Source organism: Gigantopelta aegis, chromosome 6 (assembly GCF_016097555.1).
Source record: "Gigantopelta aegis isolate Gae_Host chromosome 6, Gae_host_genome, whole genome shotgun sequence".
NCBI lineage: Eukaryota > Metazoa > Mollusca > Gastropoda > Neomphalida > Peltospiridae > Gigantopelta > Gigantopelta aegis.
In genome coordinates, this window is record NC_054704.1 from 83,784,343 (window position 1) to 83,800,379 (window position 16,037).

General features: G+C 39.7%; 1 protein-coding gene across 1 annotated transcript; it reads left to right on the top strand.

Moving 5' to 3' along the window:
- The first annotated feature begins 7,416 nt into the window (after positions 1-7,416).
- LOC121374755 (gastrin/cholecystokinin type B receptor-like) lies at positions 7,417-15,713 on the top strand. Its single transcript, XM_041501863.1, has 2 exons — positions 7,417-7,819; positions 15,565-15,713. Exons 1-2 carry the CDS (start codon positions 7,417-7,419, stop codon positions 15,711-15,713), a joined length of 552 nt encoding a protein of 183 aa, XP_041357797.1.
- The last annotated feature ends 324 nt before the right edge of the window (positions 15,714-16,037 follow it).

Below are 16,037 nucleotides of genomic sequence, written 5' to 3' on the forward strand. Positions count from 1 at the left end.
CCATTTATTCTCACCTGGACATTGGCATGCTTTTCCATTAGTTCTCACTCTGGTAGGGAAGGATATTACTTTAATAATGCAATTTCCTGTCTTTTATTAGACTGGTTTCCTTGGTAGCGAAAAAAAAGGGCTAGTCGGACATGCGCACCGGTTGGTTGTCGAAATGTAATCATTCTCGGTCTGGGGGCGCCGCAGTAGAACCATTCCGTTACGTTTTTGCTACAACACGTGTTTTTCGCATGCTCGACTACTTCACTTGGGAGACCATTTTGTCGTGTGTATTGTTTTTTTCTGCTGGAACAGTATGCGTCCTTTGAGCCTGAATGTAGCCAAGTACTTTGACGGTAAGAGAGCTTGACGGACCTTTAGACAGTTACCAACACTCTCTTACCGCCAGAGACCAATCTATATGCATTCTGTGCAATTGCTGCCTATCAAACGGTAGTCAAAGATTCTCGCTCTAATACCAGAACAATCCTGTTTGACGTTAATAAATTCCTTTACATCGATCATTTTCAAGCTACTGATAAAAAACAAATTTACATATTAATCACTAATACAAACACTACAGGAAGAAACCCGTCAGGAAATGCGTATTTAACCGGTACATTATTGTTCACACAGTAATCCGGGCTTTCGTTTTCACGAAGACTTATTCCAAATTTGCCCGTAGCCCGCCTTTAATGTGAAGCCACACACAAATGTACGTGAAGCCACGCACGTATTAGTTGTATAAATGCTCATGTAGTGCACGTGGAGCCACGCACGTGTTTATTGTACTTCTATACTGATAAGATGCTGTTTTGATAAGCGATGTAGAACACTCCTCATTTTCATTACCATTACCCCGGCATCCATAGAATCTCACAACAAACAAGTTGTGAACGTTAGGGTAACTATTCTTCGCATGTACCACAGGGGTTATGAATTTGTGTTTGTCAAAAAGTTGTTAAAACTTCCACTGTGACACAGAAAGACGTGGAAAATGCCAGCTTCTCAAGCAGGTTTGAAAGAAATTTCTCCATCTCACACTTGTCTCACCTGAAACCCGATACGACAGATTGCTACCTGCCACTGTGTGAAAATGTCACCTGTGATATACAACACCTCGTTACTCACATCAACAGAATTATTACCTGGCGTTTGGTGATTACAGGTAGATAATGATAATTCTGGTAATTCTGACATAGTGATCGACAGCGATCTGCAGTAACAACGCTATCTGCAGTAATTACATTTAGCGTTGTAGTTGCTGCCGCTATCTGTTATAAAAATTACAAAATGTTGTAGCCTTGATGCAGATAATATCTCGCGATCTGTAGTGCTGCAGTTAGCATGTTTGGGAATTTTTTTATTGACGGAAATATCGTATTTCTGCAACTCAACGCGATCTATTGTAAACTAAAAGGTGCGAAACACACACACACACACACACACACACACACACACACACACACACCCCTACACACACACACACACACACACACATTCACACCTGTGTGTATCAGTGCGTGTGTGTGTGTGTGGTGTAAGGCATCAGACTTGAGGCTGGTATGTACTGGGTTCATATTCCGGTACCGGCTCTCTCCCAGAGCGAGGTTTTAAGGACTCAGTGGGTGGATTAAGGCCACCACAACGTACCTGGTCAGGTCATGTCAGAGTGTTTAACGTGTACATTCAGAACAAGCTATTGTAACACACGCCTGTCCCGGAAAGGGTGGAGTGGGGGGGGGGGGGGGGGAGAGACCGCCTGCACTGGCAGGTGCAAGAGAGCACAGGCAGCCCGACCGGAGTCGGTAACAGGCGGAGGGTGGTTTTGGGTGCTATGGAATTTGGAATGTCCCGTAGAATTAATGCCAAATTAAAAAGGTGCGCAGTTTTGTATGAAGGAAATTAGGCGCAATATTGAACTGTCCGTCGAAAAATAAAGGAGGGAGCTACATATGTTTTTGAATTTAGTATGCCGAGAGTAGCTCGTTATTGGGACCTATTAGGTGCTGAGGTGTCTCCCTGGGTTGCCAATACTGGCCCTTAAAATGGCCTGATCTGTTCAGATTCTGCTCTCTTAAAAGCCCTCTTACTAAAACAATAATAATACAAAAAACTAACACTATTCACTGTTCTGTGCAGACATCTCATATATCTGAGGTGTGTGCCCATGATAGCATGCGTGAACCGTCAATGGATATAAGCACGAAAATAAAGTTGAAATGAATGAGATACAGTGCGTATATTGAATCGGTGAAGGTTCACCATCAGTTATATCAACCAAATGAAATAACCAGTGTACATCAAGTATCGGTCAAACTTAGCTATCGGGTTCCGTGTTGTCAGGTATGGATTTTATTTTCCAATACACGTACTCTAACCCAGAATTAGTGCACCACTATGATTAGTGATAAGTATATGTAAGCCAAATACACGGTCTGGTGCTTCATGACTGGTACATGTTTTTCAACTACTGTGGTATGAGCTGCCCTGTATGTGTGGAAGTGTAAAATTTGTAAGGTTAACAGGAATAATAAAGGTAGCATCGATTTTTCTTTCAATCTAATCAGTTTTGGACAGGATATCCCAGTAAGTAGAGTTCCATGCCCATGGCAGCATGTTTGAACCTTTATAGAATTTCATCACTAAAATGCATTACATCATCATCCGATTCGAATGTGGGCAAAGCAGTGTTCTTACACAAATTGTGTTGCTTGTTTGGACGCTATTTTCCTGCTTATGACCACTTAAGGTTCAAGCACGCTAACCTGGGCACATACCTCTGCTGTTAGTGTAGCGATCTTACATTTCCCCACAGAGCTGTTAAAGCCTGTTACGTAATAGTACTCTAAGTATCTGACATTTCACAATTATGTAATTATGGCGACTTGATGTCCCATGTACACTTATACAACAGATAGCGGCAAACATAACAGATGGCGGTTCGAAGTCCCTTTTTCAGCTACTACAGATGTCGAACCCTATAACATATAGCGACAGAAACAGCAACTCTAAATGTAGTTACTGCAGATAGGAAAGGAAAGGAGATGTTTTATTTAACGACGCACTCATCACATTTTATTTACCGTTATATGGCGTCAGACATATGGTTAAGGACCATACATATATTGAGAGATGAAACCCGCTGTCGCCACTTCATGGGCTACTTTTTTCCATTAGCAGTAAGGATCTTTTATATGTACCATCCCACAGACAGGGTAGCACATACCACGGCGTTTGATATGCCAGTCGTGGTGCACTGGCTGGTTCTGAGCATTATGTCAGTTTAAGTATTTCAAACGAAATGGTTCATAATACTTTAGACCGTTTAGGATTTGACCAAGGCAACAATGGTTCTGTATTAAATAATGATGATAGCATGTATCAATTTTTTCACACCATCTTCCACACCACCTACTAACGAACTTGGTATTGCTGATGATACAGAATGCATAATCAGCGGCAGTATCAATTGAGGTGATATCGATACTAGGCAAACATTACCAAACGAGATTTTATCCGAAATTATTCGATGGTGTATGCATGATGACTGCCATATGCTTGGCTCTTTTAATAGGGTCTCCAATGAGTTCAAAACTTTAAAAAAGCTTTCCTTCCACAATTACATCTTAACAATTGCTTAGTGCAACGATTGGGCTTACATAGCGTACTTGAAAATGTTGTAAGTGTCCGGAAACTTATTCGAATTGCTGGAAAAGGCAGTGGACTGGCCTTAAGAATTCGACAGTTATTCTCGCTTAACCGACGTTGGTACAGTGCTTGGTTAACTATTTCCACGTTAAGCTTTGGAAACTTTGTTATAAATGAATTTTTTTTAAAATGAAAAGTTTGGTTTCTCATTTCAAATTCTTTAATACGTTTTGAAAGCCCATGCGATGCGTCTCTAATCGTTTTCACATTATACACGTTATTTTTACATTCATTGATCAGTTTTACAATGGCAACTTTTCTCAATGGCTCTTCCGAAAGACTTTTGAATTGGTTTCTTTCCTTTCTTTTTTTGTTTGTTAAAAAACCGAATTCTTTATTATGTATTGTCTCTTTTTCTGGTATAAGGAGCCATTTCCTATGCATTTGGATAAGTTGCCAGTTCGGCCTACAACTTTCAGTTTGACAACATGTTTCTAGTGTTTAAATTAATAAATAAATCGGTTGTGATTTAAAGCCTTCTTTTGTGTTATACTTTTAGTAATGGCTGAAATAGCTCGAAATATCACGAATACGTATTTTAATTGAATTAAATAGTTAACGAGTAATTATTACGATATACATTCATCTACTTGCACATGCGTCTTACATTAAAACCACGAAAATACCAACTCGCAATAATTCGCAATTACAAGGTTAAAAGAAAGTTGTGAGTATTTGTTTGTAGTTACGATTGTTGCAGCCGTATATGGACAGAGTTCAACATTTTTGTTCCAATTATTGCATTTTTAGGAAGGTAGAAGAAAGGGGTAAACGAATGAATGAGTCAAATTTGTATATCTCCACCAACTAGTCCGTTGGTTAAACCAAAATGTGCTGATTACATTTGTTTTATAGTTTTATTTCCACCAGGTCCTGGTTCCATCCTTGCAGAGGATCGGATCCCCATGACAACAGCAATTGCTAACTCCTCCATTAATGCCAGAAAATTAGATTTGTCTTGTACTTGCATGTACCGAACAATACTTGCGGTCCCGTTTTACTTATCAACGAGAACGTAACCTAAATAATATGCTCCTGGAGTAGAGAAGAAGTCTGTCCCCCACCCCACCCACACCCAGGTTCCCTGGTTTCTAACTGCCTGTTCAGAATCAACCCTTTACCATTGTTTTGAGGGAACTTCGTAAACAAATTATGCTTTCTTTATCCTTTCAGTTAGGCTAATTATATCCAAACCTTTAATATGCTAGAACAAATAATTTAGAAAGGTAACTGGATTTTAGTTTTTTCGTTTTGTTGTCATAAAGATCCCATCCTAACTCAGGCTGACAAGAGGTGAAAATATAACCTACAAGGGTATACCTTTAAAAACATATAACCTTGGTTTGGAGTGTGGATGTGGTGGCGGCAGCCAATTCCCTTTTATTTAGTGCATTTTGGATTGGAATTTTATTTAGATTTTACATCCTGAAAATATTACAGAATTGGCGAAATACATCAAAGGAACAAGAAAAATGTTTTATTTAACGACGCACTAAACTCGTTTGATTACTGTTATATGCGGTTAGACACATGGTTACGGGCCATAAAGATAATGAGAGAAGAAACCCGCTTCCGCCACTTCATGGGCCAATCGTACCGAAAAAAACAGCAAGGGATATTTTATATGCACTTTCCTATTTATAAACAGCACAATACATGCCACGGTCTTTGGTATACCAATCGTGCGGCACTGGTTGGAACGGAACAAAAATAATGATAGCCAGGTCCGCCGAGAAGGTTCGACCCTGCGAACTAAGAACACCAGGCGAGCTAAATATCACCCCAGTATATCAAAAGGGGTATTCCATGTCTGTCTATACGTCCACGCATAATGGGTATCTATTTTTTATTACAAAATGGATATCTATTTTTATTACAAAATGGGTCCAATTTTATTACAAAATAGACACCTAGTTTTATTACAAAATGGGTCTTTTATTATTACAAAATGGGTACTTATTACAAAATGGGTCTTTTTTATTACAAAATGGGTAGTTTATTACAAAATGGGCCCCAACAGGCGCTAAAAAAACTTTGGACAACTTCCGTAAACAAGGCACGGCTCAATAATCGCACACAGGAGTGTATAGAATGTCTTAAGCCAGGGACTGTATGTGGGGGGTTTTCTTCAGAAATAGTGGTCAAATTATTGTAAAAGTGAAGCCCCTTTCAGTGGTTATAGGAAAGGAAAGGAAATGTTTTATTTAACGACGCACTCAATACATTTTATTTACGTTACATAGCGTCGGACATACGGTTAAGGACCACACAGATATTCAGAGAGGACATCCGCTGTTGCCACTTCATGGACTACTCTTTTCGATTAGCAGCAAGGGATCATTTATATGCATTATCCCATAGGCAGGATAGCACATACCACGGCCTTTGATGTACCAGTCGTGGTGTACTGGCTGGAGCGAGAAATAACCCAATGGGCCCACTGACGGGGATCGATCCCAAACCGACCACGCATCAAGCGAGCGCTTTACCACTGGGCTACGTCTCGCCCCTTCAGTGGTTATAGGTAGAGGTGTATTTACACATCTGTTACACGCTTCCAACTTCTCACTAACAGAGTACAAGCGACGTGCTGCCCCCCATTACCACATCAAGACCCGCCGACAGGTATAAACGTAACGATCGCGGTCTGCCATTCACGCTAATTCTATTACCTGGTACCTGTCTTACTGCGAAAACCAGAAACACCTCACCAACGTAAACAATCACACAGACACGGCCTGACAGACTCGCAGGAAGTGGCACATCATACCTTGTTGGTTGGGGGGGTTGGCTCATTTGTTTCCAACTCAGCGTTTATCTTTTATAAAAACCAAAATGGTCTGCGCTAACGCTGTTGTGATAGGTTTATCCGACTGCCACTTAATTTGGAAACGTATCAACACCGAAATTCACAACCTGGGCTGTCCATTAAATTGATTGCTTCTGCAGAGGTCTTCTGTTTTTCCCTATGCTGATAAACCTTTAAATATCTCTTGTGTGGATTTTTTTGCGTAATTGTACACTTTCCTGTTTTTTTATATGAGAGATAAACATCGAAACGATCTTTTGTTACAACAAAAAGTGTTGGTGGTAATAGTATGAATTTCTGCCCGCCCGCCCGCTTTGGCCATAACCAATGGAGGAATTCTTCCATCAAGAATACCGGCTGTCGTTTAGAATTCTACTGCCTCGAGTTCATTTTAGTTTGTTCGATACAACTGCTATGTTCACGCTCTGTCCTTTGTGTTGAGTTGTGCACTTTTCTGTTTTTATATCAGCTCTAATAGTTAAAGGACTTTTTTGTTACAAAAGTGTTGGCGCCAACAGTGTGGATTCTCATCCAATTTGCCCATAACCATTGTTGGAATTACCCAAAGAACGGTTCTGTGGTGTAGAGACTAGTAAACTCTGTAAGACGGCGGCAGTTTGCGAGACGCACCACCGCTCGTTTCACTCTGTCGTGATTTTTGTCTCAATAATTATCTCGTGTCCTGGGGGGCGTGCCATTATTACCTATTGTGTACGTCGCGAGGGGTGTGAGTGTAATCGGCTGCGGACGTGGCGCTTCTAAAACGACTCGTGATCAATACGGCTCACTCACTCACTCACTCACTGTAAGCATATGCTCACAGAGATTTCATCCACTGTTCGGGAGACGCTGGTAGCGCCGATCTCGTCGCGCAGTTCACCAGTGGAAAAGTTAGCGGCGACGTCAGCATGGCCGAGCGCTTCTTCAACTGCAGCGCGTGCGACGCCGATGAGTTCTGCACGAACATCTCGCAGCTGACCGAACTGACGAAGTTCGACATGGACGTCATCATGGCCGACCCTCGTTTCAACAGCTGCACGGACCTGCACGTGCAGACGCGTGGCCTGGCCGTGGGGATCTGCGTGCCCTACGCCGTCATCTTCCTGCTGTCGGTGGTGGGCAACTCGCTGGTGGTCATGACGCTGGTGCGACACCGCCAGATGAGGACCATCACCAACATGTTCCTCCTCAACCTCGCCCTCAGCGACCTCCTGCTCGCCGTCTTCTGCATGCCCTTCACGCTCGTGCCGCTACTACTGCAGGACTTCGTCTTTGGGGAGGTCATGTGCGTGCTCATCAGATACCTACAAGGTAGGCGATTTTTTGTTTGTACACAGATACGAGTTTACATGTGATAACCATGTTGTCCGTTTTGATATCACTTTTTATTTCATACAATACAGGCATTTGTGCGTTCTTATCAAATACCTACAAAAATATACCTTTTGTTTATACACAGATACGATTTTACATGTGATAACTTGTTTTGTCCGTTTTGATATCACTCTTTATCGTGCGTTCTTATTGTACACAGATACGATTTGACATGTGATAACCATGTTGTCCATTTTGATACCGCTGTTTGTCTCATACAATACAGGCTTTTTTACGTTCTTATCAAATACCTATAAGGTAGGTGCCTTTTGTTTGTACACATATACGATTTTACATGTGATAACTACGTTGTCCATTTTGATATCCCTTTTTATTTCATACAATACAGGCTTTTGTGCGTTCTTATTACATACCTACAAGGTAGGCGCCTTTTGTTTGTACACAGATATGATTTTACATGTGATAACTTCGTTGTCCATTTTGATATCACTTTTTATTTCATACAATACAGGCTTTTGTGCGTTCTTATTAGATACCTACAAGGTAGGTGCCTTTTGTTTGTACACAGATACGATTTTACATGTGATAACTACGTTGTCCATTTTGATATCACTTTTTATTTCATACAATACAGGCTTTTGTGCGTTCTTATTAGATACCTACAAGATAGGCGTTTTTGTTTGTACACAGATATGATTTTAAATGTGATAACTATGTTGTCCATTTTAATATCACTTTTTATTGCTATTTGAAAAATGTTGCGGGTTTTCTGTGAATTACCAAATGTTTGACATCCCATAACTGATGATGAATAAATCAATCTGCTCTAGTGGAGTCATTAAACACAATTAACTTACTTTATCTAGTATGTGTTCTCAATGTAGGTGTCTTTGTTTGTACAGAGATACGATTATGAATGCAATACTAGTTTTGTTCGTTTTAATATCATTCATTTTGTGTGTTTTTTTTACGATACGGTTCCCTACATTACTGTTTTTGTCTTTTTTTCTCAAGGCATCTAGAAGGCAATTTCTCTTTTGTAATGCCCGCACGCAGGCCCTATAGGTATGTTTTGGGTGGCCTCAAACCCAAGTTTCTAGCATTTAGATAACAAAATAGCTGGTTAATTATTATTATTATTATTATTATTTATGTTTTTTTGTGTTTTTTTGTAGGATAAAAATTAAATTGTGTGGTTCTCAAGTAGTTATTACGGGCTTGGTATATAATGCACGAACGAAATATTGTGTTCGTTTTGATATCTTTTTTTTTTTCTAAAACAAAATTATCAATTATTATAGCTACATATCCATTAAGACTGAACGTGATGCTACAATCTAATATTCGATAACTGTCACGTATCCAGTAAAAGAACGTAATGTAATTGTTTACTACTTAAAACTGGAGAACTATCACGTATCCAGTGAAAAACGTGATGTTTACAACCTAAAACCGGAGAATTGTCATGTATCAAAGAAATGTGACGTATCCAGTAAACCCCCCCCCCCCCCCCAAAAAAAAAAAACCCCACAAAAAACCCAAACCCACAACAACAATGTAATGTTTGCAAACTAAAACTGGATAATTGTCACAAATCAAGTAAAATGAAGGTAATGTTTACAACCTAATACAAGAGAAATGTCATGCATTCAATAAAATTAACGTAATAGTTAATAGGTTAACAAGTGTTTATTGCCTTCAAGAGACAGACCCTAGTTTTTAAACACTACAGCATATGTTTCACTATTAGAGCTGTTTATGATCACTGAAATCAAACATGACTTATATTTTACTCTTTAGAGTATCTATTTCCGTAGAACCGAAGTGATTCTACTCATCTCTAATTCTACTCTACTCTAATACAAAAAAACAAAAAATGTATTTTTCATATTTTTTAATAACGCGCGTGCGTCTGAGAAGAAGCGGTTTATTGATTCGAGTTCTGGTCTATTTTTAAGTATATTTCCCGTTTTAACGCCACAGACTCAACTTTCATTCTATTGTAATTTTATCCAAACGAGTTACAGGTTTGTAAATTAACTTAAATTAGTGTCCATTTTTTACGGGTTAAAACTAGGGTGTGCACCTTTAAGTTTGACAGCTCCTCATTATGTATCTACAAAAGGTATGTACGAAGTAGCAGTGGAAAGAGGGGTTTATTATAAAGAAGGAAGAAAGAAAACGTTTTATTTAACGGACACGCTCAAAACATTTTATTTAGGGTTATATGTCGTCGGACATATGGTTAAGGACCACAGAGATATTGAGAGAGGAAACTCGATGTCGCCACTTTATAAGCTACTCTTTTCGATTAGCAGCAAGGGATCTTTTATATGCACCATCCCACAGACAGGATAACACATACCACGACCTTTGATATACCAGTCGTGGTGCACTGGCTGGAGCGAGAAATAGCCCAATGGGCCCACCAACGGGGGTCGATCCTAGACCTACCGCGCATCAAGCGAACGCTTTACCACTGAGCTACAACCCGCCCCCTTATCATAAAGTGAATAATGATAATAAACATATAACACAGGTAAATAGTTTAGAGCTCAGTTAAATGACATTATGTTTTTAATTATTTGCTCCCTTTAACATTTTCCAAGGGTTACCGGCCTCGGTGGCGTCGTGGCAGGCCATCGGTCTACAGGCTGGTAGGTACTGGGTTCGGATCCCAGTCGAGGCATGGGATTTTAAATCCAGATACCGACTCCAAACCCCGAGTGAGTGCTCCGCAAGGCTCAATGGGTAGGTGTAAACCACTTGCACCGACCAGTGATCCATAACTGGTTCAACAAAGCCATGGTTTGTGCTATCCTGCCTGTGGGAAGCGCAAATAAAAGATCCCTTGCTGCCAATCGGAAGAGTAGCCCATGTAGTGGCGACAGCGGGTTTCCTCTCAAAATCTGTGTGGTCCTTAACCGTATGTCTGACGCCATATAACCGTAAATAACCGTGTTGAGTGCGTCGTTAAATAAAACACTCCCCCCCCCCCCCCCCCCCCAAGGTTATTGAGCTCTATAGATGTGCACATAATCTAATCTAATTCTAAGTATCGTATGAGTTCGAAAATAATGGTGATCCCCCTAACACACACACACACACATGCACGCACGCACGCACACAGACACACACACACACACACACACACACACACACACACTACCTACCCACTCTCGCACACACACTTCTAATTCCCAGTGTAATTATCTTCTTCTTTTTTTAAATCATGTTTTACTTATTTAAAAGTAAACTTTGTAACTTACATTTAGTTTATACGTGTTTATCGCTTAGGCGCAAATATCCATTTGTCCGTAATTCGCAGAAATGGAATCTACTCGACCTGTTTGGTGATTGCTACGGAGTATGCATTACTGATTACGCATATACGTATACTTATACGGATTACAGGCAAATGGAATTTGCGTGTCAAGCGTATTAACCGGGCTGTTAATTGTTTCGTACCGCCACGGACCGCTCGCGTCAAACAAGGCAACTAAACGTTTTACATCAGTTTTTAACATAATTTTTCCTGCAGGGGCGGGATTTAGCTCAGTCAGTTGAGCGCTCGCCTGAGGTGCTTGCGTCGCAGGATCGAATCACCTCGGTGGATCCATCCAACTGATTAGAGTTTTTCTCTTTGCAAGCAGTGCACCACGACTGGACAAAGGCTTTTCTGTCTGTGGGAAAGTGCATGTAAAAGATCCCTTGCTACTAATGAAACAAATTTAGCGAATTACCAAATGATTGACATCCAATAGCCGATGATTAATTAAACAATATGCTCTAGTAGTGTCGTTAAACAAAACAAACTTTAAAACGTTTTCTGCAGAACCGACATTTTGTTAGAGATTATACAAACACATAGGCATACGAGCTTCCATTTTTGTGTGTGTGTGGGGGGGGGGGGGGGGGGGGGGGTGGCAGGCTGATTTTTGCCCGAATTTAGAGGTTTTAAACAAAAATGCTCGAATTTTGATAACGACGTTTATTCTTATTTGCATTATTACCAGTTACTTACTAAGGTTGAAAACGCATAATTACTGATTTTACAAGGATTACAACTAATGAGCATTAATGTACAACATAGAAATGTAGGGCCGAATTAACAAAGCCTGTTTTGTTGTTAAACGCAGATGTTTAAGCGTTGTAAATACATGTGGTTACATACGTGTAAGTCTAAAACAGGTTTTGTAAATACATGTGGTTACATACGTGTAAGTCTAAAACAGGTTTTTTTTGTTAAACGCAGATGTTTAAGCGTTGTAAATACATGTGGTTACATACGTGTAAGTCTAAAACAGGTTTTTTTGTTAAACGCAGATGTTTAAGCGTTGTAAATACATGTGGTTACACACGTGTAAGTCTAAAACAGGTTTTGTTGTTAAACGCAGGTGTTTAAGCGTTGTAAATGTATGTGGTTACACACGTGTAAGTCTAAAACAGGTTTTGTAAATACATGTGGTTACACACGTGTAAGTCTAAAACAGGTTTGTTGTTAAACGCAGGTGTTTAAGCGTTGTAAATACATGTGGTTACACACGTGTAAGTCTAAAAGAGGTTTTGTTGTTAAACGCAGGTGTTTAAGCGTTGTAAATTTATGTGGTTACACACGTGTAAGTCTAAAACAGGTTTTGTTGTTAAACGCAGATGTTTAAGCGTTGTAAATACATGTGGTTACACGCGTGTAAGTCTAAAACAGGTGTTAGTCTAAAACAGGTTTTGTTGTTAAACGCAGATGTTTAAGCGTTGTAAATACATCTGGTTACACGCGTGTAAGTCTAAAACAGGTTTTGTGGTTACACGCGTGTAAGTCTAAAACAGGTTTTGTTGTTAAACGCAGATGTTTAAGCGTTGCAAGTACATGTGGTTACACGCGTGTAAGTCTAAAACAGGTTTTGTTGTTAAACGCAGATGTTTAAGCGTTGTAAATACAGGTTTTGTAAATTCGGCCCTTAATGTTTGAGACGACAATTTCTTCGGCTCACATGCATGCTGGTCTAATGAAAAACAAAATTAGCTTAAGAAGGCATGTTCAGTTACCAACCCCCACCCCCTCCCACAAACACATACTCTCTGATTTAAAATGTACTCCTACAGATCTGTGCCTACTCTCATAATATTCACATTCAGCCATGACGTAAGGAAATGAACATTGGAGGAGTTGATTGATTCTGAATGGGTGAATCTGTCAAGTTTTTTTTTTAGAAGGTTGGAGGGTATGCTGCCCGGACATTTTGAAAACTATATATTCTAAAATGCAATTTACTGCATTCTACAAGTAAAATTAGTCATAAATGCTGGTGTGTACATGTATGTATGTATGTATGTATGTGTGTGTGTGTGTGTGTGTGTGTGTGTGTGTGTGTGTGTGTGTGTGTGTGTGTGTGTGTGTGTGTGTGTGTGTGTATGTATGTATGTATTGATGCACGAATATCTATATGTATGTCGAGGTTGAATATTACATACATAGATATTAACGCACTGGCGCAGGGGATAATTAAATCCTTTCTGGCCTCACAAATTGTCCCATGCCGTTGCTGGGACTCAAACCCATGGCACCGAATCGCCCGCAAACTAATCACGATGAGCTTTGAGCTACCCAGACATCCATGTCTGTCTGTCTGTATGTATGTATGTATGTATGTATGTATGTATGTATGTCTGTCTGTCTGTCTGTCTGTCTGTCTGTCTGTATATATATATCTATATGTGTGTGTGTGTATGTGTGTGTGTGTGTATATATATAATATAATATATATACACGCACGCACGCATATGCGTGCGTGCGTGTGTGTGAGAGAGAGTATAAACACGACAATCAAATGAAAAATAAATCAATCAACAACGATGTACAAGTTCATCAGATTAAATTAAATGGTTTCCAACCACACATTAGAAGATGTGTTGCTGTTTTAATTTGTATTCACCAAAACATATTTTACATACACCGATGTTTAAGTAAACATTTTCTAGATCCTTTTTTTTTATCTGTCATGAAGACTGGACTTTTGTTTTGGTTATCTCGAACTATCTCTTATATTTTGATTAAGTTAATGGTCTGTTATATAGCTCCATAGATCATCAAAAAGGAAAGTGCTTTTAATTAAAACAAATGGAATATTTGATGTGGCACTATAATCTGGGGCTGATATCACAAACATTCTAGACAAAATCAAATTGGATGAAGAAAAAACAAAATGCCACGATTGTCTGATACTTAATACATTGTACAGTGAAACCCCTCTAAACCGGACACCATTGGGACCAAGTAAACTGTCCGGTTTTTAGAGGTATCTGGTTTAGAGAGGTTATTTTCTGTACTGATTTTTAAAAAAGGACTGCGAAAACCTACTCGTTTGGCAATTTAAAAAGGTTTGTTGTCTAAATAACATAATTTGTTTTTAATTGTTATTTTCATGCCGAAATAGAGTTGTTATGGTGGTATACTAAGTGTATATTATATGTGGACTTGAAATATTACATACTTTTAATCGCAAGAATGATGATGATAATATTAATGATGGCGATACTTTTGATGACAATAATGATGATGATGATGATGATACTGATGATGAATAATGTTGGTGATGATGATGCTGATATTGATTTTGATGATGGTGGTACTGATGATGATGATGATACTGATACTGATTTTGTTGTATTTGTTGATGATGATGTTGATTTTGATGGTGGTACTGATGGTGGTGATGATGATGATGATACTGATTTTGCTGCTGATGATGATGGTGATAATGATGACGATACTGATGTTGATTTTGATGGTGGTACTGATGATGATGGTGGTGGCGGCGGTAATAGACCATAGTTTAATCTTTTTATCAGCTAAAGAAACTCGTTGTTGTTGAATGGACTACTGCTACTAAAAATCCCATACAGATTAGAACATACCACGGCTTTTGATATCCCATTTGCAGAACACTGGAAATGTCAACTACATCAACTTAGTGTAATCCGTGGGTGTTTTTGTGTTTAATTCTACCCTCCAGGGATGTTGAGATGTTAAACATTCATTTCTTTTGTATAGGGGCGGGACGTATCCCAATGGTAAAGCGTTCGCTTGATGCGCGGTCGGGTTGGGATCGATCCCCATCGGTGGGCCCATTGGTCTATTTCTCGTTCCAGCCAGTGCACCACGACTGGTATATCAAAGGCAGTGGTGTGTACAGTCCTGTCTGTGGGATGGTGCATGTAAAATATCCCATGCTAGTAATGGAAAAATGTAGCGGGTTTCCTCTCTATGACTTTGTCAAAATGACCATATGTTTGACATCCAATATTAACAAATCAGTGTGCTCTAGTGGTGTCGTTAAAACAAAAAAAAAAAAAAATATTTGTTTTTTTTCTCCTTTTATAGTATGTGATGTGCCTATATCCAATTAAGGTTCAAGCACGCTGCCTTTTTGGGACAATTAATTCATTCTTATAATATCGCAATAAATAACTCCATTCGTTGTTTTGTTACTGGGGTATGGGAGAACAGTGATTTTTATCGTTACGTAAATCAAGTCGATATCAATCAAACTGACGTTATAAATCTGATTAATCAGTATCCATATTAAAACTCGTCTTTCAGTTTATCTGCGACGGTGATTGCAATAAATGCACGGATTGGGGTTTTTTAATGTGTTTTTTTATTTATTTAAAGCTCTGCAGCATTTTATTCTTCTAATAAAACCGTCCAGTCTTACTGACAGTAATCTGGCTGGAACAGTACGCCGTGTGTTCGGCCGGTTCCGTGACTGTGAGACTCGTGACGAGAGCAGTATGCAGTGTGTTTGGCCGGTTCCGTGACTGTGAGACTCGTGATAAGAGAAGTATGCCGTGTGTTCGGCCGATTCCGTGACTGTGAGACTCGTGACGAGAGAAGTATGCCGTGTGTTCGGCCGGTTTCGTGTCTGTAAAACTCGTGACGAGAGCAGTTCGTCGTATGCTTGGCCGGTTTCATGTTTGTAGACAGATGACTAATTTAAGGTGCCCATATACCACTAGGGTTTCGAACACGCCCATCACGAGTCCTGCCTCCGAAAAGATCGGTGGCCTGACTCGGGATCGGGGGGGGGGGGGGGGGGGGGGGGGTGGGAGGGGGGGGGGGAGTTGAAAATGGGCAGAATTTTAATAGAATTAAAAAAAAAAAAGATTAAATAAAAGGTTACAAGCCAAAAATAAC